This window comes from Lactuca serriola, chromosome 7 (genome assembly GCF_051521515.1).
Source record: "Lactuca serriola cultivar US96UC23 chromosome 7, Lser_US96UC23_V15, whole genome shotgun sequence".
Taxonomy (NCBI): domain Eukaryota; kingdom Viridiplantae; phylum Streptophyta; class Magnoliopsida; order Asterales; family Asteraceae; genus Lactuca; species Lactuca serriola.
The window spans coordinates 96,715,817-96,743,570 of NC_136414.1; the positions used below are offsets into that span (position 1 = coordinate 96,715,817).

The window sequence follows — 27,754 nt, forward strand, 5'->3', positions numbered from 1 at the left end:
ATGCATGAGCTGACCAACCTAAAGGTGTCGGACTGAAGGGCGAATCTAATCAACCTTAATGCCTTGATATTGCACTGGAATTTGTCCTTTTCATCTTGTGCAATATCTTTAACATCCTTCAGCAGATCATTGTACTCCTTTTGAGTTTTAATAATCCTGGACGTTGCAGAATGAGAAAACGGTCCATTAATGATGGCTTCCCATATGAGGTATCCATTATCCTCAGATCCTATCACGTAGTCTTCGAAGTGATGCGCCCATACTTCATAGTCATGGGTATATAGGATTGGAATCTTCGTGGTTGAACCGATGCTGTTGGAAATATTAATAGGATTTGATTGCGACTCGTCCATTATGATCGAAAAACCTGTTCAAAGATCAGACTTGTAATAAAGCAAATTAGGGCAAAACAATAAATATCAAGATACGTCAATAATGAGATGACGGCTCAATAAATATCGGTAGTTGCGGAAAAACCCTAATTGAAACCTTTTCACAGAAAAGATGTGTATCGATTACACAGCCTCCTGCTCTGATACCAATTGATGAGATTAAAACGTTAATATTTGAAGATCGATTAGATCTTAAACAGGTAAGTAATTATAAAACAGCAAGAACACGAAAATAAGAACAAGGCAAAAGTGAATCAAACGTGTCGAATGATTAAAACAAAATCATCAGAAGAGCTTGATTAAGAACATCAACTGTAGAGGATTGGTAGGTTACAAGAACAATCAAAGAAATCTGTAAATACTATCGTTACGCTCTAGATCAATCGTTAACCTAATATGCATGCAAGCATATACTTATATACTAAACATAATGGGCTCTCGGTTGGACAGGCCCAAACCGGAATACAAATAAAGTAAATAAATAACCGAGCCCAAAGACGCAACACTTGAACAAATCTTCAACCCAACATTCCTCCACACTTACTCCTTCCGAGCTGATTATATGTCCCAGAAACACAACTTGTTCTTGCCCAAAACAACACTTCGATAATTTAGCAAAAAATCGGTTATCATGCAACAATTTCAAGACATTTTCTAGGTGAGACTTGTGTTGCTCCATACTTGAGCTGTAAATTAGAATGTCATAAAAAAATATGAGTATAAAACATCGTAAATAAGGATGAAATAAATCATTCATAACAGCTTGAAATGTAGAAGGGGCGTTAGTTAAGCCGAAAGGCATAACCTTAAACTCGTAATGACCCGAATGTGTACGAAAAGCTGTCTTTTCAATATCCGAGGCTATCAATCGGATTTGATAATAACCCAATCGCAAATCGAGTTTTGAGAACACCGTAGCTCCATATAATTCATCAAGTAACTCGTCAATGTTAGGTATCGGGTGTTTATCAGCTATAGTTAACTTGTTAAGAGCCCGATAATCGATACACATTCACCATGTATTATCCTTCTTCTTCACTAGTAAAACCGGGCTTGAGAAAGGACTTGTGCTGGGTTGTATAAAACCAGCTGCCATCAATTGATCCACCTGTTTTTCTATCTCAGCTTTTTGGGAGTGAGGGTAGCGGTAAGGGCGGATATTGGGTGGGGTTGAGTTTGGCAAGAGCGGGATTGCATGATCTTGTGATCTAACAGGAGGTAAGTCTTGAGGTTCTTCAAAAACAGTCATGTATTGTGTAACAATAGACTGAAGTGGGGTTGGAATACATGGCAGAATTTCTGGATCAATGGCTAAGTGTTGAAAACTAGATGATTTTTGAGGCCCAGATGCAATACCTTGTAACTTGTATTGTTTCCCGTCAACTTTGAAGATCATGAACATCTCTTTCCAGTTAGCTTGAACTGTATTCAGTGTGGCTAGACATTGGACCCCTAATACTAAATCAGCCCCACCCAGAGAAAAGGGGTAAAAGTCTTGAGTGATTTTGAGCTCATCAACTTGTACAGGGAGATTTTTGCAAATGTGGCCACACAGAATTCTATCCCCATTACCGATTTGGACACCAAATGGTGCCATTGGTTCAGGTGTCAGTTTGAGTTCGCTTACCAAAACATCTGAAATGAAATTATGTGTAGAGCCCCCATCAATTAAAATCAAAACATCGGTAGTCTGTAGCTTACCTCGGACCTTCATTGTAGTAGGATGTGGTATCTCTAGGATAGCATGCAAGCTGATTTTGGCCGTTTCTTCCTGGTCAAAATCATGATTAGTGAGTTCTGTTACATGTGATTCTTCCATATTCTCCTCCGCCTCCAACACCTTGAGGGTACCGGCTTTACATCGATGAACTGGTCCGTATTTTTCGCTGCATCTAAAGCATTCTCCTTTCAAGAATCTGTTTTGTTTTTCTGTGTCGGAGATCCGGGGTAGGTTTTTTGGTTGGGTTGATGTTGGAACTGGGATGAAGGATGTCGGTTTGGAATCTGATTGAGTATTTCTTAAACTTGAAGTCCAAGAAGTACTTTTCCCTGGCCGGTTAGAAATGAGTTTGGATTCAAATTCCAAAGCCAGACTCATAGCACTATACACTGTACGGGGCTTGTGAATTCTTACATCGGATTTCAACTCATCTTTAAGACCATTCAGGAACACCCCTAAGAGACAATGATCTGGCCAATTTGAAACCCGAGAGGATCTCTTAGCGAATTCCTGCCGATACTCTTGCACTGTACCAGTCTGTTTAACGCTGCATAGGAACTCATCAGGGTTCTGAAATTCAGCAGGGCCAAAATTTCTTGTAAACACTTGGACTAATTCTTCCCAGAAAGTGATCGGACGATCATCAGATAACCATGAATAGAGGTCCAAGGCATCTCCTTCCAAGTGCATTGAAGCTATCTCCACTTTTTCTTCATCCGAGATCTGATAGTACCTGAAATATTTTTCGGCTTTCAGCAACCATCCACGTGGATCTCCGCTACTAAAAGTTGGGAAATCAATTTTGTTGTAGGGTTTATGTGGCATTCGACCCTTCCAATTGCTTTCCCCCTCGTCATTCTTGCTCCCGCTGGACTGTTCCCTCTTCTTCAAAGCTGCTATATCTTCCTTCATCGTTTCAGTTAACTCCAGCTTTGCTGCTATGGCAGCCAACTGAGTTGCAATGGGATCGGGTGGGTTGTCGCTATTCCGGGTTTGCACCATTTTGTTTCCCGGCAATGGAACCAAATGATAAGTACATAACTGATATAGATGAAAATCGGCTGGATTTTATTAGAAATAAAAGATAGTGGCCCGATTCGAGAGGGGCACGGTCTCCGATTACAAGAACAAAGAAATCAAAAGATAATTCTGCCTAACAACTATGGCAGACTAGCCATTTATTTATACTGGAAATTATGAAATCAAGGGCATGATTCTACACCCTAATTTCCTGGATAATCATTAATTAAATTGATTGCCTAAAATCATCCAGTGATTTGACCAAGAGGATTTAGCCAGTTTCCAAAAACAGAATACAACTGTCCCATTTTTGTAGCTGTGACTCGATCTTTCCTTCTTGAGTATACTTTCAATGGAGGATCTTTATCACCATAACTACTTTTATTGCTCATTAGTGGATTCCTTAAAGCATATTTTCAACATAAAGTAGCGATTGATTTCATGGGGAGGCCCACGGTCTACCACCAACAAGAAGTAAAATGGAATTTTAGGTATGTAAAAGGGACAATTGAGTATGTTCTAGTCTACACACGAAGAAATCAAGAGGTTGAGGTTACAGGTTATTCAAGTTATTCAGATAGTGACTTACTGTTGATCACAAAAACTAAGACGTGTAGCATTCTCTTCATGTGAAGCTGAGTTTATGAGTCGGCTATAGAGCTTGTGAAAAAAACCCTGTGTTCCATAGTAGAAGTAATCATATAGATTCATGATTTCATCATCAGACAATGTGTTAAGAAAGGGGGCGTTATAGTGAAGCATGCATGTTTGCAACAATGAGAAAAGGACGGGTGTCTTCACAAAGTCGTTGGCGAGACTTAAGTTCATGGAGATATGAAAGATGCTAACAGTGAATATCATATCATATTCTGTTTTTATTTTATTTATTTATTTATTTATTTGGGTTGGGGGGTTGTACTATATCTGTAATTGTAAAATAATTGTAAAAGGGCATTTTACAAAACTTTCCTTATTTTTGGTATATGAGTTGTATTAAGTTTCAATTTTCCCTTTAGTATAAATAGGCTTTAACAGATGATGTTTTTATTTGGTCTTTCCCTTTGTTTTCCTTAATAAAACCTTAGAGATCAAGTATTCAGCATACTTCCACTTTTTTGTGCCTCTTTTCCTCTGCTCTGTTTTTACCTCTGCACCTTGTGCCCAAAGAGTAAGTGAAATCAGGACCTACTTGATACAAAATAGAGCGTGCTTAACTCTAGCAGCAAGAAATAAGAACAGGGGAACAGAGAACAAGAAGAAGCAATTGAAGGGTATTTTCATCCAACTTTCTGCTGGGTTTCAATGAACTTGAAAAACTCTCTATAACATCATAATAACGTTCCTACTTATACTTGAAAGAAACAAATCAAACTAACTAGATAGGTTTATCTCTAAAATGCAGGAAGAAAAGATAATGACTAAAAATTCAAAAAATAAACTAGATAAATTCTTCTATACTTCTGGATTATTCCAACAATTTCTCCCCCTGATCCAGAAGTAGTAACTTGCTTCACTCCTAGCAAGTCTCTCATCTCTTCAAACTTGGTTCTTGTCATCGACTTGGTGAGAATATCTGCCCGTTGCTTATTGGTGTCACATGTTCAACTATGACTTCTCCATTCTCAACACATTCTCTTATAAAATGGAATCTAGTATCGATATGTTTACTCCTTCCGTGAAAAACGGGGTTCTTTGCCAAGTCAAGAGCAGACTTATTGTGGAGATACAGTACCGGTGGTTTGATGTTGCACTTAGTTATCTCACAAAGTAGCCTTCTGATCCAAATTCCTTGACATGTTGATGTGGTTGATGCCATGAACTCAACTTCACAGGTAGAAAGAGCAACACATCGCTGCTTCTGTGATGCCCAGGTGACTAAGTTTTCATTTAGATAGAATGCCATTCCACCTGTGCTTCTTCTATCATTTACATCTCTCGCATAGTCACTATCTGTGTAACCTGTAACAATGTCTTCACCACTACCTCTTGCATAAACAAGGCCATAATCCACAGTCCCTTTCACATGTCTTAAGATATGTTTCACAGCCTTCAAATGTTGAATTGTGGGTTTTTCCATGAACCTGCTTACCAACCCGACAGCATAGGAGATGTCGGGTCGGGTATGGGTTAAATACCTCAATGCACCAACTACACTCTTGTATTCAGTAGCATCTACCTGACTTCCATCCTCATCCTTGGTTAGTTCCAGCTTGGGCTCCATGGGGTACTTACATGCATTACAATCTATCATTCCAGTTTTCTTAAGTATTGTCTTAGCGTAGGCTTCTTGTTTCAATGAGATTCCGCCTTCGTGTTGATGTACTTCAATTCCAAGATAATACGAAAACTTTCCCATATCACTTATTTTGAATTCCTTATTCATCTGATTCTTAAACTTCTTCATCTCTGTATCACAATTTCCTGTGACAATAAGATCGTCAACATACACGCCTACAATTAGAAGTTTCCCATCTTTATTCCTTGTGTAAACAACATACTCTTGCAAGCCTCTTTTGAACCCAAGTTGTTTGAGACACCTATCCAATTTTGCATTCCAAGCTCTAGGAGCTTGGCAGAGCCCGTAAAGTGCTTTGGATAGTTTATATACCTTATTTGGCTGATCGTGGTTTACAAAGCCCTCTGGTTGGACGACATATACTTCTTGTTCCAGTTCTCCGTATAGAAACGCAGATTTGACATCTAGGTGGTGTACATTCCACCCATTTTTACCCGAAAGTCCAAGTAAAATACGTACCGTTTCAATTCGTGCTACTAGAGCATAAACCTCGTCAAAATCTACCCCTGCCTTCTCAACATAGCCCTTTGCCACCAACCGTGCTTTGTGCTTTATCACCTTTCCGTTTGGATTCTTCTTTACCTTATAGACCCACTTGAGTCCAATTGGTTTGCGTCCCGGTGGTAGGTCTACAAGTGACCAGGTCCTGTTTTTTTCAATTGCATCGAGTTCACACTTCATTGCATCATTCCATTCCTTGTGTTTAGAAGCTAAAGTGTAAGTGGTTGGTTCTTCGCTATCATTCAGGAGTAAGAGTTCCTCACTATCTTCATACAGGTCTGTCAGAGTGCGAAATCTTTTAGGAGCTCCTCCACCTTTGGAACTTGAGGTGGTGCTAGCAGATCCGGTTGAGCTCACTGGAGTTAGGGGTGTTGGAGTGGCAGTTTGTGGACTAAATGGTATAGGGGTTTCTGATGGAACGTCCTCTATAGTATTTTCATTTTCATGTGCATACCGACTATCATAAAGTTTAGGCACGTAAAGTTCTGTTTCTACTTCATTTCCTTCATTCAGTGGCATAAAATCTTCAATTGTAAAAGTCATTCCTAGAGTAACTTTGAATTTTTCCGATTTACCCCATGACCACATTTTCTCTTCTTCAAAACGGACATCTCTACTCACCCAAATGTTCCCTGTCTCTGGACCAAGCAATCTATAGGCTTTTGTCCCTGTTTCTGTTCCTAGGTGAACCATTGCCTTGCTCCAGTTGTCAAGTTTCTTAAGATGACCGCCAATCATTCGCATGTGTGCTACACAACCAAACACCCTTAGATGCTCAATGTTGGGTTTTCTACCGGTCCACATCTGATAAGGAGTTACCTCATCGAGTGCCTTTGTTGCCACCCTATTTAGAATATATACCGCATTACGTACTGCTTCACCCCATAGCGTTTCAGGTACTTGCATGCTTTTAAGTGTACATCTCGCCATTTCTACAATTGTACGGTTCCGTCTTTCCACAACTCCGTTCTGTTGAGGAGAGTACGGAGCCGTGTAGTGTCGTTTTAAAGTAGTCTCTTCACAGTAGGAGGTGAATTCTTTTGAGAGAAATTGCCCCCCCCCCCCCCCGATCTGTACGGAAACCTTTCAACTTTTCACTTGTTTCAGTTTCTACTAATGCTCTGAATTTCTTGAATACCCCAAATGCTTGGTCTTTTGTCTTTATTAGGTATATCCACATAACTCTGCTGAAATCATCAACTAATAAAAAAAAATACTTGTTCCCGGATGGCGTGGGTGGCGAAATTGGGCCACCAAGGTCCCCATGAACCAACTCTAGTCTCCTACTGGCCCTGAAGTTCGTGTGTGAGGGGTAAGGTGTTCGAGTTTGTTTACCCACTAAACAACCTTCACACAAACCTGTTGGATTAGTCAATCTTGGCAGCCCTTGAACCATTTCTTTGTCCGACATGAGTTTAAGCGATGAAAAACTCACATGTCCCATCCGGGCATGCCACAATTTAGCCGGTTCACTAATCTTCCCAAGTAAACATTTTGATCCGACATCTTCCAAAACAATTTTATACAAACGGTTGTGTGATCTTTTTACCTTCATAAGGAGTCTTCCTTGCACATCATGTATCCACTGAAACGAGCCAAGCATCACGAGCCAAGCATCAGAATCCGGTCACCACCTTCAGCCAATTGACCTAGGCTGATTATATTACTACATAAACTCGGGATATAGTAAACCTCCTTTAGTACACGATATTCCCCATTCTTGCACTTGAACATAATCGAGCCTTTTCCTTCTATACGTACTTTTGAGCCATCACCAAATTTCACAAAGCCTTGAATGGATTGGTTTAATTCACGGAACTTCTCCTTTTGACCTGTCATATGGTTACTAGCACCATTATCCAAGTACCAAATGTTTGTGTTAATCTTCTGCTGATCTCAACTTTGGGTTCACTTTTTCTTCATTCAAGAAAACTTCTTGAACATCATAGGCTTCTTTACATGCAGTTAATAATAAGTCCGGTTCATCATCAAGATTTCCTTGGGTTAAAATTGCTTCCAAGATCCTTTCTTTTTGTGGATTCTTACAATCAGAGGCATAGTGACCAAGGTCTTGACAATTGTAACACCTTACCTTACTTTTATCCCGGACACCAGATGATCCACGACTACCGTCACGATGTTGGAAGGAGTTGCCTCCTTGACGACCTCCTCTGTAGTTATTATAACTTCTTCCACGTCCTCTTCCTCAACCTCGATTATTGCTTGAGCTGGACCGGTTTGAACACTTCAAAGATCTTGACTCATCTTCTCCTTGCTTCTTGGATTTTTCAAGCCATTCTTGTTGAGTCAACATAACCTTTTTCTCATCTATTTCACTATGGCCTTTAATTCTCTCTTCATGAGCTTTTAATCTTCCAACCACCTCCTCCACTGTCATTTGGTCGAGGTCTGCAAACTGCTCGACGGTTGATGCAATTTGCAAGAATTTTGATGGCACTGCCCGTAGTAGTTTCTTAACCACATACGCTTCCTCAATCTTGTCTCCTAAAGCTCGAATATTGCTTACAATATTGCTCACCTTTGCTGAAAACTCATCCACATTCTCCGACTCCTTCATATTCAAAACCTCGAACTCTGCTTTTAGAGTTTGTACCTTTGCCGTCCATACACGATCGGCACCCATGTACATGGTTTTGAGCGTTTCCCAAGCTTCCTTTGCTGTCTGCTTCTCCGCCAAAGACAACAAAATATCTTCAGGAATGGCCTGGTAGATGACAGCCATTGCTATCTTATCTTTCTTGCCACTGACAGCATTCTGAGGGTTCTTAGGCTCAATGGCTTCCCATACTTCTTGTGCTTGCATGAATACCTTCATCTTGATAGCCCAGGCAGCATAATTGCTTCTGGTCAACAGTGGGTAATGGAGTGAAAACGGGCCATCTTTCTTCTGACCGTCCATTATTGTGGGTGTGTTTCTTGCAACTAACCTGTCTCTGATACCAAATGAAATCAGGACCTGCTTGATACAAAACAGAGCGTGCTTAACTCTAACAGCAAGAAATAAGAACAGGGAACAGAGAACAAGAAGAAGCAATTGAAGGGTATTTTCGTCCAACTTTCTGCTGGGTTTCAATGAACTTGAAAAACTCTCTATAACATCATAATAACGTTCCTACTTATACTTGAAAGAAACAAATCAAACTAACTAGATTGGTTTATCTCTAAAATGCAGGAAGAAAAGATAATGACTAAAAATTCAAAAAATAAACTAGATAAATTCTTCTATACTTCTGGATTATTCCAACAGTAAGATCGCAGATTCCTTGCTTACACTTGATTTCTGTTGGTTGACTTTAGAGAGGAGGACGTGTCCTTGGTAAAGATAATCAGTTTTATATATTTTAATAACGTTTAGGAAAAGATACTATTTATCGTGACGGAAATAAGATACCATTGAGGAAACATGATAGTAGTTGAATTGTAGCAAAGACATATTAAGTACTTTTCCTTGTAGCGAGAATAGTCCCATCTCCTTTTAGAATAATTGTAGCCCCTTGATCGAGAAAATCTTGTAAGAAAGGGTAAAATGATATTATTTATGAGATAAAAGGCGCGTCTTATTTTTCGAAGTATGTGAGGTAATGAGATTAGAAGCTGCGGTTCACACATTTCGATACCTCTAGTTTTCTTTTTTTATCCCACAGATTTCGCAAAATATAAGGCTAATTTCATATCGAGATGTTAATCTTCAAACTTGTTACCATAATTTTCTCATTCTATCAATTGGCGTAATCCATCATGTGACTCCTGAGCCACTACTATCTCTTTCTCTTTCACCAATTATTTAGGTGCAGTCAACTTATGTTTCTCTCTTCCCTTTTCCCATCTGTCTCGTCTCTCACTCTCCACACATTTAAAGTTCCTGGTTTTAAGTTTTGAATTCAAGGTGTTTGTCATTTCCATCTTTATCTTACAATTTCTAAGCAAGGTGCGTGTTCACTTTTTGTCTCTTAATGTTGACATGTGGTGGTACATGTCATGTAATCATCCTTGGATCGAAGCATGCATGCATGATTCAATCTTTTACATGATAAGCCAATCATAATTAAACCATGATGAAAGTATAGGTTTCTATCCATGAACCTTTATAAATATACATAAACCGTATGTAATATTCTATTTTCTCCATCTATTCATTCTATTTGTTGCATTAAGAGTCATCTTTGAAAAACATTATATCAATTTCTTATCTATGTGAATAATTAACCTTTGTGTTTACAGACAATGGATTCTAGAACAAATGGGGAAATCGAAGATAACCCAAATCCTGAGGTTTCTGAATCAAAGTTGAAAAACGTGGAAAGTGTTGGAGAGAAAGACACGTTGGGGGAGTGCAAGAAATCTGCAAGCACCAATGACATGTTGTTTAGGGCTGATGAAATTGATCTCAAATGCTTGGATGTGCACCTAGAGAAGCACCTGAGCCGAGCTTGGTCAAGAAATGTAGAACCTAATAGGCCAAAGGAACCATGGGAGATTGATTTGGCTAAGTTGGAAATAAGGAATCTTATTGCTCGTGGAGCTTATGGAACGGTTTATCGTGGCACTTATGATGGGCAAGATGTTGCTGGTATGTACTTTTCTCTTGCTTCTACAAGAACTCTCATTGTTCTTAGGACATATCCAAAATGAGCATATAGGAATGTGGGACACCCTCGAACGATTATCTTGTGTAGATTTGGTAATATAAGAAAAAAACTAACTTTCTTTGGTGTTGACAATTAATGGTAGTGCATAGCCATGTTAGAAAACATCCATCCAAAACTGTACATTTGTAGTGATCATGTGAGCGACACACAAACATGTGATTTGAACACGTGACCTCTAAGTTGTCATGAAAATCGATTCTAAGGTTTTTTAAAGTGTATTGAATTAAGCTTAGTTTCTTTTAAAGTTTTCTAGGGTATGAGAAGAAATAACAAACGATGATAACTTATTATACTCTCCACAATCCATTGAACTCATTGAACTCTTTAGAGTTCAATGGATTGTCACATCATCCATTAAGCATCTATATATAACATCACCCACAACCTATTAAACATCTATTTAATCTTAATCATTACTTTATTCCTTTTATTGAACCAATCAATGATCATTCAACTTTTCCATTCAACACTACTTTATGTCATCACCCACACTCCATTCAACTTTTATTCAATCATAGTCATCACTGTATTCAACTTTTATACTACTTTTATTGTGGATGCTCTAAAGTTTTTTTTATGACCCGTCAGCCTCATCTAGTGATGAAAACTTTTCCCTTTTGATAATCTCCTCTCTATATTTAAACATTATACAAATATATGGCTATTGTATTATATAGTGAAACTGTTGGATTGGGGTGAGGATGACATGGCTACTACTAATGAGCTGGCGGCCTTACGAGCATCATTCCAGCAAGAAGTTGCTGTTTGGCAAAAGTTAGACCATCCAAATGTTACTAGTGTACGTACCAGATATATTTGTATGCATATATATATGATGCCCAAAAGTACTTTCTTTTCTTTTAGTGTTCTTAACTATCATAAAGTGGATTGCAGTTTATTGGTGCTTCAATGGGAACTTCAAATCTCAAGATTCCTGCTAAAAACTCAAGTGATGATCCTACTGAACTTCCATCAAAGGCTTGTTGTGTGGTAGTAGAATTTCTTAGAGGCGGAACCCTAAAAGGATTATTATACAGGAATAGGAAGAAGAAGCTTCCTTACAAAATCGTTATTCAACTCGCTTTGGATCTTGCAAGAGGGTGAGATTCTATTGTATCATAAGTACATCCTTTAAGTCGTTAATGAACGTAGCAATTTTGTAGATTGAGCTACCTCCACTCAAAGAAGATTGTCCATCGTGATGTTAAAGCCGAAAATATGTTGTTAGATACTAATAGGAAGCTCAAAATTGCCGATTTTGGTGTTGCTCGTGTTGAAGCTCAGAATCCCAAAGATATGACGGGTGAAACTGGAACATTAGGTTATATGGCTCCTGAGGTGATCTTAATCATTGAGCTTTATAAAGTGTCATATTAAGTTTGATCTTCTTACATCTAATATGAAAAATCCAAAATGTGTTTCCACAGGTTCTCGAAGGAAAGCCTTATAACAGAAAATGTGATGTTTATAGCTTTGGTGTATGCTTATGGGAAACTTATTGTTGTGATCTTCCATACCCATTTCTCAGTTTTGCTGAAGTGTCGTCAGCAGTTGTTCGTCATGTAGGCCAACTACTTCTGTTTGCTCTTTTTAAGATATTATTTTCCGACACGTTTGTCACTTAATTTAAAATTTTTTTTTTGTAAACTTTTTTAGAATCTAAGGCCAGAGATACCAAGATGTTGTCCAAGTTCTTTAGCAAACGTAATGAGGAGATGTTGGGATGCAAATCCTGACAAGCGTCCAGAGATGCCTGAGGTTGTGAAGTTACTAGAGGCCATTGATACCACTAAGGGCGGAGGTATGATACCTGAAGATCAAGTTGCTGCTGCTGGGTGTTTCTGTTTTGGCCCAGTGCGAGGTCCTTGAATTCTGTCAAATCTCTTGGTGTTTCTCCAACAAAATTTTCTTTAAATCATTGTGCCTGTGTTTGAATTGACTGTACATAGAGTGCAATGAGCTAGAACTGATATGATTTTGTAAGTTGCACCAAAATGGAGTTATTAACTGTTATGATTGAATGATAAAAGATACGGAGAGGTTTTTCTCATTGATTGAAGGAACACTTACAAGAGAAGCTGTAATGAATAATTAAGAAGAAACATAGTGTCTTTCAATTTCAAAGGCGACTAATTAACTTCTAACAAAATGTTAGTTAATTAACCTTACAACTTGTAAGCATGTGAAACATATCTAACAACGCAGCTCAAGCAGGAGGATATGGTAATAATCCAAGCTTGGTGAAAGAATGCTAATCTTCAATATTAATTGAAAAGAAAAGAGATACAAGGTATAAATACACAAATTACAAAGAATTAGCTCCTATGAATAAGGAGCTTTCTATCACAATGGTTGGCTAATTTAAGTTCCTATCAGTATGCATATTGACTTCACTTAATTACGTACAACTAATTTACAACTATTATCCCCCTTCAAGCTGATTGGTCGGGGACTAACAGGTAATATGCCACGAAAGCATTCAAACAATGGTCAGCGTGGAAGACATTTACTTAATGTATCAGCCACTTGAAGCTTTGTTGGTACAAACTCAATGTATAATCGACGGATGACACAAACTCACCGATGAAGTGCAGTCAATATCAATGTGTGTCTGCATGTCTGTGAGAGATAGGATTTTGGCTAATTAATAAAGCACTTTTGTTGTCACATAAAAAAGTGGGTGGATTTGAGGCGTGTTTGGCAAAAGTAGCTGTTAGCTGGAAGCAGTTAGCGGGTAGCGGGTAGCTGTTAGCTGGAAGCAGTTAGCGGATAGCAAGTAGCTTGTAGCGGGAAGCTGTCGCTTTTATTTGCTATATGAGTGTTTGACAAAAGTAATTGAAAGCTTTTGAAATATATAAAATTACATAAAAGGACAACTGATTAAAAATAAATAGATATATAAATATATTTTTAAGGGTAATTATGAAAATTGATTTCAAAAGCTCAGTAGCGTTTTTTTTTAAAACGCTACATGAAGTAGGTTTTTTTTTTTTTTTAAAACGCTACATGAAGTAGCTTTTTTAGACTTGGAGCGTATTTGTTTAAATTAAAAGCTAAATGCTCGTACCGCCAAACATAGTTTTTTTTTTTTTTTTTTTTTTTTTTTTTTTTTTTTTTTTTAAACTAGAGTGTTTTGTCAAAAGCAAAAAACTAGAAGCTTCCAAACACTTCCAAAAGCTCTGTGCCAAGCACGCCCTTGGTGGTAGAGCATGTAGTTCTCTTAAAAGATGAGTGATGAGAATATGCAAGGAGGGACCACAAAGGATGACTCACAAAGGCCATTGCTAGTATATTCTAGAAGGGGAATGAGGGCAAAAAAGGAAAGTGGCTAATTAGTTAGTTATGCCATTAGATAGAATAAATAAGTAGGGAATGTGTAAGATTGGATATGATGTAATTTTGTTACTATTGTATTGGCTCATGAGATGTGATTCTCAGTGAGAGAGGGACCACTTCCCTGGGGCAATCTTCTGATTGATTTGTCATTTGCAATGTCTTCCATTAATTCCTTCTCCTTCTTCATTGTTCAGATTATTCAGTTTCATTGTTTCATTGTTTATTGTTGTTATACCCCATCAAAAAGTAACCTATATGATTTCTACAACTTTGTTTGCAATTGCCTGATACTCTTGATACTCTGATTAACAACTTGAAATAGAAACTGTTAGTTGCTTTTTGCACTGTCGGAAACAAGATTATCACCCAAGTCGAGTAGCCATATGTGGATCTTTGTGTCTCAATACATCTAGCCCAATCTATATCTGAGTAGCAAGCTACACGATTAGTGACCAACTTGTCAAAGGTATGAGCATATGAAGTTGTACCTTTAATATAAACATTAATTAACTTTACCAACTAATAATGGGATGTAGTAGGTGAGTGAAGAAACCGACTGGCTTGATTCACCTCATGTGAGTGGTCTGGTCTCATGATGTTGAAATATTGTAGAGCTCCTACTAAAGATCGATATAAGGTTGTATCATCAAAGGGTTCTCCCTGAGAGTTGAATGATTCAGTTGTACTTAGAGGTGTTTCAACGATTTTCACATCAAGTAATCCAGCTTGAGATAGTATATCATATGCATATTTAGCTTGACTAAGGAAGAGACCAATGCTTGTGTAGATGACTTCAAGTCCTAAGAAATAGCTTAGTTTTCCTAAATCTTTTATTGCAAACTCATCATGGAGTCCATTAGTATACTATTTAATGAGAGGAACATGATTACCCATCAAAATGATATCATCATCGTAGATAAGTAAGTAAATAATAGTCGAGTCTCGTTTAAAACCAAAAAGAAAAGAATTGACCATGCTACATTGAAAACCCATGTGAACAACAAACATGTTAAGTTGTTGAAACCAAGCATGTGGATATTGTTTAAGCACGTAGAGTGCCTTTTTAAGTCGACACACATGAGTTGGAGTATTTGTATTGATGAAACTAGGTGGTTGTTTCATGTACACTGTTTCTATAAGATTACAATTTAGGAAAGCATTTTTTACATCAAGTTGATGTAAATGACATGATGGATGATAGCACGAGCAAGAACAACCTGAATGGTTGAAGCTTTGACAATAAGACTAATGGTGAGAAAGTAGTCCAATCCAAAAACATGGGTAAAACAATGAGAAACTAAACCGACTTTGAATTGATCAATGAGGCTATCAGATTTGTATTTGGTACGATAAACCAATCTTTAAAAAACCGGTTTGAACCGGTGAAAGACCCAAATTTTCATACTTGACATTGTTACTCCAAAACATGCTACATGCATATTCATAAATAATAATTTACATTGATAATTTGATTACAAAAGATTGGATACAAACCGAGTAACGAGGTTTTTACAAAGTTTTATATATTACATAACTTCCAAGGGATTTAAAAACACTAAATATACAAGTGATATTATTAACTATTTTACATCTTCTTACATTACATAACTAAACTGGATGCTTATCATCGGCAATAATTAAACACTGAGAGGGATAAGCGGGTGACGCTTAGTGAGTTCAATAACAGTTTCAATATAACGTTATGCCATATATACCAATATGACATAAGCATAGAGGGACAAAGAACAACACAAAAACATATGTGTATCATATGTCCGACTTTCCATATCAATCAATAATCTGATTCAATGATTTACAATCAATGAGACATAAAAATTTCAACTTGATATACATCAATAAAGCTTCAGCCCAAATGGCACAGAAAATACAATTTCAGATTATCATTTTGCTAGAATATATAGGCTTTCAGCCCTACATAGCCCTATGCCAATACCAGAAGTTATACGAGTCATGATCTACATGGCCAAAGGCACATAACCAATACCAGAAGTGATACGAGACATGCTCTGCATGGCCAAAGGCATAAATCCAATACCAGAATAATACGAGACATGCCCTACATGGACAAAGGCTCAAAGCCAATACCAAAAGTAATACGAGACATGATCTACCCGATCGATGATATAAAATTCAAGATAACACAGGAAAGCACATTGAACATATAACACATAACATACAATTGTCCCTATATTGAATTCACCGTGAAATAACTGAAGGAATAAATGATGATGTGGTCAGCACTTCAGCTCTAAAAATGACTTTGGGTGACGAAACTGGGGATTTCAGTTGAAAACTGGCCTTGTGCGGGCAGAGTTTTAACTTGAAAAGATTATTTTCTCGGAAATTTCGAGGCTTTGGGACTTGCTTCGGGTTTCGGGGATGATACTAGGACTTCGGGGGGGTTAAAAGTAGGCTAATAGGAGAGTAGAGAGTGAAAGAGAGTAAGAATTCTGAACGAGTTTCTATTTATAGGGGCTGAAACCCCAGATTACGCGGGGCGTAATTATCCGGTATGCTGGGCGTTCTGCTCAACGACGTTCTAAGCGAGGTGTAAGCCTTAGTACGCTGGGCGTACCTCATTGCGGGTCAGTACACTGGGCGTACACCGAGTACGCGGCGCGTAGCGTGATGCGTGGCATTAGACGTGTCGAACCTGCATGACACGTGTCACATGTGAGGGTTGCGCGACGTGGATATTTCTGGTTCACACACACAAGTATGCTAGGCGTACAAATGAAGTACGTTGGGCGTACTTCTCCGGTCCAGCATCGTAATTTGTGCCACAAACTTTATAAATTCGCATCTTTCGCATACAAAATCCGTTTTTCACGTTCTTTATATCCACACGTAGGTGGAATTATGCTCTACAACTTTTGATTAGACTCCATCGGCTAATTTTGAATTTATTTTTAGTGTTATATTTTTAACAGGCCGGGATAGGAAAAGTCAGTTAAAAATTCATAACTTCTTCATCCGACGTCCGTTTTCGTCTGTCTTTTTACAGTTGTACTACTATTAACGTGACCTTTGATTCTTATTTAGGTTGTGTCGGCTAAAAATCACTCGATCTTTATTTCGAGTTTTTTAGTTGTCTACTGCTATACCGAAACTTAGAAAAATCATAACTTCCTCATACGAAGTCAGATTTTGACGTTATTTTTATGAAAATTATCGGTTTAATGAATACTAAGACTTTCATTTAGATCATAATGGCTAAAAATTAGTTTATCGAAAACTCACTTTTTACGTCATACGGTGTCGTGTTCTGTCGCGAAACTTCAATAAGCTATAACTTCTTTGTTATAACTCGGATTTCGATGAGGTTTTCGCCTAAATGTTTTTTAACGATATTCTTTACAACTTTTAATAATAAAATTTTACTTATTTCAAATTTTATATTTTCGTTAAATTTCAATATTTGACTTTTGATCGGAATCTCATAAGACTTCCAAAACATTCTGAATGATTCTAAACATAGTTTTACTTCAATTCTAGTAAAATATATCTGTTAGAACTCAATACTCAAATTCATATAATATTTCATAATATTATTTATTACAAAACACAATAACTGAATGTGTATGTTACAAATACCTCCCAACTTTTAAGGATTTCCTTCCCGAAATAAAACGATTTTAACAAATGGGGATATTTCGCTCTTATCTCATTCTTATTGTCCCAAGTATAATTTGGGCCTCGATGGTGTTTCCACTTGAAAAGCACCAACTCCACTTCTTTATTATGCAATTCTGTCGTTCTTTCATTTACGATCTCTTCAGGCTCTTCTACATATCTTAATTTATTATCCAGTTTCACCTCGGATAATGAGACCATTTCATCATATATACTTAAACGTTTACGCAGACAACTCACATGAAACACATCATGAATACCTGCCAAATCTTCAGGCAATTCCAAGCGGTATGCTTGCTTACCAATTCTCTGGATGATTTTGAAAGGTTCAACAAATCTGGGACTCAACTTTCCTTTCTTCCCAAATCGCATAAGGCCTTTCCATGGGGATACCTTTAGCATTACAAAATCACCCACCTGGAATTCTATGGTTCGTCTCCTCTTTTCTGTCTTATGGCTACTCACCTGTTCAGCCATTGCTCTAAAAATTCGGGGTAACATAGTATTTTTAGAATACTAGGATTTATTATTACCTAATATTTTACTTAAGTCTTTCCTATGGTTTGTATCCATATACTTACAGCCAATTTGTTCATATATTGAACTTCCAATAGTTTAAGTTTAAATGCTAATCCGTGGAATTTAGTTCGCTTAAACTACTGATCTGATACCGTGATTGGAAGACCCAAACTTTCATACTTGACATTGTTACTCCAAAACATTCTACATGCATATTCATAAGTAATAATTTATATTGATAATTTGATTACAAAATACTGGATACAAACCGACAAACGAGGTTTTTACAAAGTTTTATATATTACATAACTTCCCAGGGATTTATAACACTAAATGTACAAGTGATATTATTAACTATTTTACATCTTCTTACATTACATAACTAAACTAGATGCTTATCACCTGTAATAATTAAACACGCAGAGCGATAAACGGGTGACGCTTAGTGAGTTCAATAACAGTTACAATATAATGTTATGCCATATATATCAATATGACAGAAGCATAGAGGGACAAAGAACAACAAAAGCATATGTGTATCATATGTCAGGCTTTCCATATCGATCAATAATCTGATTCAATGATTTACAATCAATGAGAAACAACAGTTTCAACTTGATATACATCAATAAAGCTTCATCCCAAATGGCACAGAAGATACAATTTCAAATTATCATTTTTGCTAGAATATATAGGCTTTCAGCCCTACATAGCCCTATGCCAATACCAGAAGTTATACGAGTCATGATCTACATGGCCAAAGGCACATAGCCAATACCAGAAGTGATACGAGACATGCTTTACATGGCCAAAGGCATAAATCCGATACCAGAATAATATGAGACATGCTCTACATGTCCAAAGGCTTAAAGCTAATACCAGAAGTTATACGAGACATGCTCTACCCGATCGATGATATAAAATTCAAGATAACACAGGAAAGCACATTGAACATATACCACATAACATACTCACCGTGAAATAACCGAAAGAATAAATGATAATTTGGGCAGCACTTTGGCTCTAAAAATGACTTTCTGTGATGAAACCGGGGATTTTAGTTAAAAACCGGCCTTGCACGGGCAGAGTTTTAACTTGAAAAGATTATTTTCTCAAAAATTTCAGGGCTTCGGGACTTGCTTCGGGTGACGAGGATGATACTAGGACTTCGGGGGGGGGGGGGGGTTAAAAGTAGGCCAATAGGAGAATAAAGAATGAAACAGAGTAAGATTTCTAAACAAAATACGGCTGCCTTCGGTTTCTATTTATAGCAGCTGAAACCCCAGATTACCCGGTACGATGGGCATTCTGCTCAGCGGTGCTCTACGCAGGGCGTAAGCCTTAGTACGCTGGGCGTACCTCATTGCGGCTCAGTACACTGGGCGTACATCGAGTATGCGACACATAGTGTGATGTGTGGCATTAGACGTGTCGAACCTGCATGACACGTGTTGAATGTGAGGGTTTGGCGACATGGCCAATTCTGGTTCACACACACGAGTATGCTGGGCGTACGACGAAGTACGCTGGGCGTACTTTTCCGATCCAAAATCATAATTTGTGCCACAAACTTTAAAAATTCGTATCATTTGCATATGAACTTCGTTCTTGACATTCTTTATATCCATGTGTGGGTGGAATTATGCTCTACAACTTTCATTTAGACTCCATCGGCTAATTTTGACTTTATTTTTAATGTTATATTTTTAACAGGCCGAGGCAGGAAAAGTCTGTTAAAAATTCATAACTTCTTCATCCGGTGTCCGTTTTCGCCTTTCTTTTTACAGTTGTACTACTATTAACGTGACCTTCGATTCTTGTTTGGGTTGTGTCGGCCAAAATTACTTGATCTTTATTTCGAGTTTGTTAGCTGTCTACTGCTATACCGAAACTTAGAAAAATCTTAACTTCCCCATACGAAGTCAGATTTTGACGTTCTTTTTATGAAAATTATCGGTTTAATGAATACTACGACTTTCATTTAGATCATAAGGGCTAAAAATTAGTTTATTGAAAACTCACTTTTTACGTCATACGGTGTCGTGTTCTGTCGCGAAACTTCAATAAACCATAACTTCTTTGTTATAACTCGGATTTCGATGAGGTTTTCGCCTAAATGTTTTTTAACGATATTCTTTACAACTTTCAATAATAAAATTTACTTATTTCTAATTTTATATTTTCGTTAAATTTCAATATTTGACTTTTGATCGGAATATCATAAGACTTCCAAAACATTCTAAATGTTTGTAAACTTAGTTTTACTTCAATTCTGGTAAAAACTATCTGTTAGAACTCAATACTCAAATTCATATAATATTTCATAATATTATTCTTTACAAAACACGATAACTGAACGTGTATGTTACAACCGGCCGGTTGAAACTGGAAGTAGAGATGAGATCGGTTCAATAAAGACCGGTTTTATATCAATTTAAGACCGGATAGAACTGGATGGTCTCTTTAAAAACAAGGTTTAACCGATGTAATAGAACTGGTAAGAAATATTTTGAACCAATTTATTGGACTTCTATAGTTGATTTTACTTAGCCCATTAAAAAACAACACATTTCTAATGAAAAGTGAGCATTTTCAGAGTGTACACCACTGCCAAGTGTAGATCAACGGTTTAATCGGTTGAACTCGCGATTGAACTGGGAACCGGCCATTAGACGAGTTGAACTAAAAAACTAGATGTTAAACATTATGATAAACCCAATTAGAGGCCACAATATTTGAGTTTTTGGGATATGGAACAAGGTCATAAGTATTTTTTTTTGGTAGAAGGCATCCATTTCTTCTTCCATAACTGATATCAAATTTGTTTGTTTAGAGGTTGTTTTGTTTCTTTTTGGGTCTTTGGTGTAATGAAAAGCATGATGAAGCAATTTTTTAGAAAGAGTGAAAAGATAAGCTATATGGCTTGGTTTAAAAAACTTCGAACTTAGACTAAATGGACATAGGATAGACTGAAGGTTTTTTGAAGTAGTGGATGGAGGTAGGACTATTGTGTTAGTGGATTTCAAAGGAACCAAGGGTGGGGTAGGGGTGTTAGGAAGTTGAGGAACTGGATTGGTGAATGGGACAGACGTATGTGATTGTTTCCAATTGAAATGGAAATAAATAATGAGGTAAGTAGTGGAGTGTGGAGTTATAGCATGGCTGGAAGATGAAGAAATAGGGGGACATGCATAAAGTGAACGGTAAAGAAGTAGAAGAGCATGTATATATTGAAATAGTAGGTTGAGTGGAAATTATGCACAATGGATCTTGAGGCGTAAGAGACTTAGTATTCTGGGGTGCAAAGCACTCCATGTGGTGATACTTAAAGGCTTCACCCCTTTTATGACACATGTGAGAATTCAAGCCTTGTGACTTATGGGGTGAGCTTCCCTATAAAAAGTAGTTCATTATTCCTTGTAGGTTAATAGGGCTCCTATTTTGTATAGATGAGTAGATTAGTTTGAGAAAGAGAGTATTGTAGGAGAAAACACATGCTACTATAAGTTTTACGCTACTCCATTTTATCTATACAATTGCGCTTCAACGTTAATTCATTCTTTTCGATTATGCACTTATACATTTCTGCAATGTAAAATCAATGTTTCATGTCCTAACAAGTTGTCACACCCCCAAAACCAATGAACGGCGGAAACGTTCTGGGGTGGAGGACGTCATGTACAGTATCACAACAATGCAAAGTAGTAAACAAACAACAACATCATCCATTGCATTAATAGTATAATTTCATACAAGTGTGTTCCGTCAAGTTATATAGACACCAAAAATTATATACATCAAAATAAAATAGGAGTCTTCAACGAGCTTCTTCTTCTCAAAACCTGGCACCTGTACGTGTCTACTAGCGACCTGGGAATACAAGTTATTTTGAAAGTGAGTATCAGCTTTAAAGCTGGTGAGATCATAAGTATGTTAGTGTATGTGTTTGTATGAAAGCATTTGTAAGGTGTTTTATAAGATGTACTGTGTATGTTTGTAAAATTTTGTATTTGATTGAACTCTCCTAGAAAACCCTATGTTTTCTACTGAAAGTAGCCTTCTACCAAGGCATCTAGTACTTGTGTGTGTGTCTCTTGTAAAAGTGTATTTTCCAAAATCTAACTATCATTAACCAAAAATATAGTTTTTACATTATTGTTTATTGTGTGAACATCACAAAGTAAAAAGTAAATGGAAAATGTTATAGTACTGTAATATAGTAATTAGTAACTAATGATGTACTAACTACCTTAAACCAAATGTAAATTTTAAGGTAACATGTGATCGGCCTGTATCTTGCTACTGACTTAGCTGAAAACGACAATGTAAGATGTCGTAAAAATGACGTTTGGCACCCGTAGAATTGCAAGTCCCACTGTAGCGAGCAACAAGGTGTAGGATAGTCAATCCAATATAGATCTATACGCAAACTCAATACGCCCCCAATGAAGGAGATTTTGATACAAAAACAGTCATGGCAGGTAGTGCCATGCCCTGCTTAATGGCTCACATAAATGTGGTTAATGTATATGAAATGTGATTTGTGTGCTAGCTGTATTGTGTGTTCTTTCTCTATCTAGTCTGTATGTTTGTTTCTCATCATAATGTCTATTGTTTGTTTCTCATCACTCTATTTCATGTTTGATTATCATCATAGTATGTATTGACTCATGTATGAACTGACTCATTGTATGTTTCATTGTTCTAGTAATAGTATCTTCCTAAACTACCCCTATGGTAGCTTACTAGTAATGTATGAGCATATTTGTATACCCTTGCTAGCCAAGGGCATGGAATTGAATGAAGAAATAACCTTTTATATCTATATACATATACATAATATATAACTAGGATTCAACCGACCTTCGGACAACTAACCTTGATACCCTAAGACCACAATCAAACAAGAACAGGAAGCAGGGTAGACTAGCAGTCCAAAGTCCTTTCAATCCTACTTATATAACTATATCTATACAGATACACAGAATATAAGTTTAAAAGAGTTTAAGTAAAAGTATTTGACAATTAAAGGAGTTTGTAAGACAGTTTGAGGTAAAACAGTTTGATAAATACTTTGGAAAGTAAAAAAACCATTTGCTTGGTAGTCATTAATCACATGTGATTGATATAATAACTATAATTGTTCAACTTGTATTCCCCTCCATTAGAGCATTTAAAATATTTCAAAGGTTAATTTAGGGGTATGAACTCACCTGCAGTGAGTGGTTCTGATGACAATGTTGATCAGTTTCCAAGTGCCGAGTGGTGACTTGAGTACACATGCGAATCCTATTTAGCATATATTGATACATATATGAATATGATTAGTGTTATGAACAACTAATTATTGAATTGGGACCAGCTTAGGGACTAGTAAACACTTATATTGAAGTGTTACAACCATATATGATTTTATGAAGGGTTATAAGGCTATACAAGAGAGTGTATGGCCAAAATACACACTATATGTGTGTGTGTGGCCAGGTGTGTGGCCAGGTGTGCTGCCAGCACGTGTGTGCAGCCAGGTGTGCCGCCAGAAAACATGGTGTTCTTGGTGTTCTTGGTGAGAGATGTTACCTTTCCGGATGATACTTGAGAGGATTTTCGGGTCCTTGCTTTGTAGAAGTTTAAGAAATGATCAAAATGACGAAGGATAGTATATATAGGAGGGTGAGTGCGGTTGGAGGTGTGTGTGGTTGGCCTGTGTGCGGCTGGTTGTCCACACACTCCAGTGTGCGGCCGCACACACCTGGTTTGGTGTGTTTGGCCCGTTTTTCCAATGCTACACCCAATCTAACCCATCCTCCGATACGTATCTCAAATATACTAAGCTTTAAGTACTCTTTTAGACCCAAAACTTCATTATAAAATAGCAAAATGAAGCTAAATTTAATAAAAATGAAGAATGAAAGCTAGAAATTTTGAGTTGTCTCATCATCCCCTCCTTAAAGGAATTTCGTCCCGAAATTAGAATTTAAGCAAATAAGTAATTACAAGTAACTAAGTAAAAAGATGAGGGTATTTCAGTTTCATCTGATCCTCTCGTTCCCAAGTGAATTCAGGTCCTCGCTTGGCGTTCCAGCGAACCTTCACTATCAGGATACGACTTTGTTTCGTTTGCTTGACCTCTTGGTCGATGATCTCTACTGGTTCTTCCACGAAGTTGAGGCTCTCGTTAGTCTCGATCTCGTCGAATGGGATTACAAGAGTCTCGTCGGATAGACATTTTTTCAAGTTCGATACGTGGAAGGTAGAATGTACGTTACTATGTTCGCTCGGTAGATTGAGTTTGTAAGCTACTCGGTCGATTCTGGCAAGAATCTCGAAAGGCCCAATGTACCTTGGATTTAGCTTTCCACGCTTTCCGAAGCGTATCAAGCCCTTCCAGGGTGAGACCTTCAATAAAACACGGTCGCCCACCTGGAATTCCAACAGTTTTCTACGTTTATTAGCGTAGCTTTTCTGTCGGTCTCTAGAGGCTTTCAATCGTTCACGGATCTGAACGATCTTCTCCGTTGTTTCCCGTATGATCTCCGAACCGGTGAGAGTGCTTTCAGGAACTTGTCTTTTAGCTAACTGGGTATCACCCACCTCAGGCCAGCACGGAGGGGATATGCACTTGCGGCCATAGAGGGCCTCGAATGGAGCAACCTTTATGCTTGTGTGATAACTGTTGTTGTAGGAAAATTCGACAAGGGGTAAATGAGTATCCCATGACTTCCCAAATTCGATCACACAGGCTCGCAACATATCTTCCAAGGTTTGAATAGTCCTCTCACTTTGTCCGTCTGTCTGCGGATGGTAAGCTATACTCATGTCCAGCCTAGTTCCTAGGGAACTCTGTAGCGACTGCCAGAACCTAGAAGTGAACCTACTATCTTTGTCTGAGATAATGGATATGGGAACACCGTGCAGTCCTACTATCTCCCTAATGTAAGTTCTTGTAAGTTTCTCCATCTTGTCTGTTTCCTTGATAGGTAGGAAGTGCGCGGACTTGGTCAATCTGTCGACGATGACCCATATGGTATCAAGTCCACCCGTTGTCTTGGGCAACTTGGTAATGAAATCCATAGTGATCTGCTCCCACTTCCATTCCGGGATCTCAGGTTGTTGAAGGAGGCCTGAGGGTTTCTGGTACTCGACCTTGACCTTTGTGCAAGTAAGGCATTTACTCACGAAGGTAGCGATTTCTGCCTTCATGTTAGGCCACCAGTATATCTTTTTAAGGTCCAGATACATCTTATCTGAACCTGGGTGGACGGAACAACGAGTGTTGTGTGCCTCGTTCATGACTAGATCTCTGAAACCACCAAGTTTCGGGGTCCAGATCCGATTCATGAGATAATAAGCTCCGCCACCCTTGACTTCCAAGTTCTTATCCATCCCTCGTAGGGATTCACTAGTCATATTTTTAGGTTTCAAAGCGTCGAGCTGAGCCGCCTGTATTTGTGTGGATAAGTGTGAATGGATAGTCATAGTCAATGATTTGACCCTACGACCAGAATATTCTTTCCGACTTAGGGTGTCAGCTACTACATTGGCCTTGCCTGGATGATAACGAATTTCACATTTGTAGTCACTGAGTAGCTCGACCCACGTTCGTTGTCTCATGTTGAGCTCCTTCTGGTCGAAGATGTGTTGTAAGCTCTTGTAGTCTGTGAAGATTGTGCTCTTCGTACCGTACAGGTAGTGTCTCCAGATCTTCAGAGCAAACACAGCTGCTCCTAGTTCAAGATCATGGGTCGTGTAGTTGACCTCATGTGTCTTCAGCTGTCTCGAGGCATAGGCGATGACCTTACCTCGCTGCATCAGAACACATCCAAGTCCTTGATTCGATGCATCGCAATAGACAACGAAGTCTTCTATTCCTGCGGGAAGGAATAGTATTGGCGCGGTGCATAAGGCTCGTTTGAGCGTTTGGAACGCTCTCTCCTGCTTTTCTTCCCAGTCAAAGGATACGCCCTTCTGGGTAAGTGTTGTAAGAGGCTTCACTATGCGGGAGAAGTTCTGAATAAACATGCGATAGTAGCCAGCGAGGCCTAGAAATTGACGAATTTTCGTAGGCGTCTTCAGTGCTGATCAGCTCTCAATGGCTTTAATTTTGGAAGGGTCCACGTGTATTCCCTCTTCGCTAACCACGTGCCCTAAGAATTCGACTCGGCGGATCCAAAATTCGCATTTCGAGAACTTCGCATAAAGCTTATTCGAACGTAATGTCTCTAGGACTTGACGCAGGTGTTGGCTATGTTCCTCCTTACTTCGAGAGTAGATAAGTATGTCATCGATGAAGACGATGACGAACTGATCCAAGTAAGGACAACACACCCTATTCATTAAGTCGATGAATACTGCGGGCGCGTTTGTTAATCCAAACGGCATCACTATGAATTCATAGTGCCCATAACGAGTTCGGAAAGCTGTCTTCAGAACATCCTCCCCTAGCACTCGTAGTTGGTGATATCCTGATCTCAAGTAGATTTTTGAAAAGAAGTTCGCCCCTTGAAGTTGATCGAATAAATCGCCTATCCTTGGCAAAGGATAACGATTCTTAACGGTTAGTTGTTGAGCTCCCTGTAGTCGATGCACATTCAAAACGATCCGTCTTTCTTCTTGACGAACAAGACTGGAGCTCCCCAGGGTGAGAAGCTTGGTCTTATAAAGCCCTTGCTGAGCAGTTCGTTAAGTTGACAGGATAGCTCTTGCATCTCTGCAGGTGCTAGACGATAAGGCGATTTGGCTACGGGGGTAGCCCCTGGAACTAAGTCGATTCGGACTCGACTTGACGTTGCAGAGGTAATCCTGGGAGTTCTTCTGGAAAGATGTCGGGAAAGTCGCGTACTACTGGAATGTTCTGAATAGATTTCGTTTCTTGGCTCACATTGACCACATGAGCAAGGAATGCGCGACATTCCTTTCGCAAGAATTTCTGAGCTTGAATGCTCGAGATGATACGAAGGTTCGTGCCGGGTTTGTCGCCGTAAAATACTAGGGTTTCGCCAGATGAAAGATTAAGGCGGACAACCTTTTCGTAACACATGATGTCGGCACGCTGAAGACTAAACCAATCCATACCAATGATGACGTCAAAACTTTTAATTGAGACTGGCATGAGATCGATCGAGAATGAATGACTATCTAAAGTTAAAGTACACCCTATTTATATGCAGCTAGTACTCTCTGTCTTCCCATTAGCTATTTCTACTGTGAAGGGTTCTTTGAGTGTTCGTGATTTTTGCTTAAGTAATAGAGTAAATATTTGATTCACGAAGCTTCTCTCCGCTCCACTATCAAATAGAATGCATGCATAAGAGTTATCGAGGAGGAACGTACCAGTGACCACTGTGGGGTCGGCAACCGCCTCCTCATTGCCTATAGCCATAACTCCTCCTACTCCATCGGCATTTCCCGCCTTGGGGCAGTTCCTTTTGTAGTGAACCACATCGCCATAGTTGTAGCAAGCTTGGACCACTCCAGCGCCAGGGACTTGGTTGATTGGCCTCGCCGGAGCTTTGCAGAAATGGGCAGTGTGCCCCTTCCTGTTGCAGTTTACACACTGCATTTCCCAACAGGCTCCCACATGGTGGTAGTTACATTTGTTGCAGAGCGGTAAGTTTCCAGAATACTGCTTTAATGGAGTAGCAGCAGT

General features: G+C 38.4%; 2 protein-coding genes across 2 annotated transcripts; one reads left to right on the plus strand and one right to left on the minus strand.

Annotated features, from left to right (window-relative positions):
• Positions 1-1,404: 1,404 nt before the first annotated feature.
• On the minus strand, positions 1,405-3,114 carry LOC145064242 (uncharacterized). Its single transcript, XM_079011726.1, has one exon. The coding sequence runs from the start codon at positions 3,112-3,114 to the stop codon at positions 1,405-1,407; it is 1,710 nt and encodes a 569-aa protein (XP_078867852.1).
• Positions 3,115-9,703: 6,589 nt separating this feature from the next.
• Positions 9,704-12,675, plus strand: LOC145061773 (serine/threonine-protein kinase 52-like). Its single transcript, XM_079009334.1, has 7 exons — positions 9,704-9,878; positions 10,172-10,520; positions 11,277-11,398; positions 11,494-11,699; positions 11,763-11,937; positions 12,027-12,161; positions 12,256-12,675. The coding sequence occupies exons 2-7, from the start codon at positions 10,175-10,177 to the stop codon at positions 12,466-12,468; spliced, it is 1,197 nt and encodes a 398-aa protein (XP_078865460.1). The 5' UTR covers positions 9,704-9,878; positions 10,172-10,174; the 3' UTR covers positions 12,469-12,675.
• Positions 12,676-27,754: the final 15,079 nt, after the last annotated feature.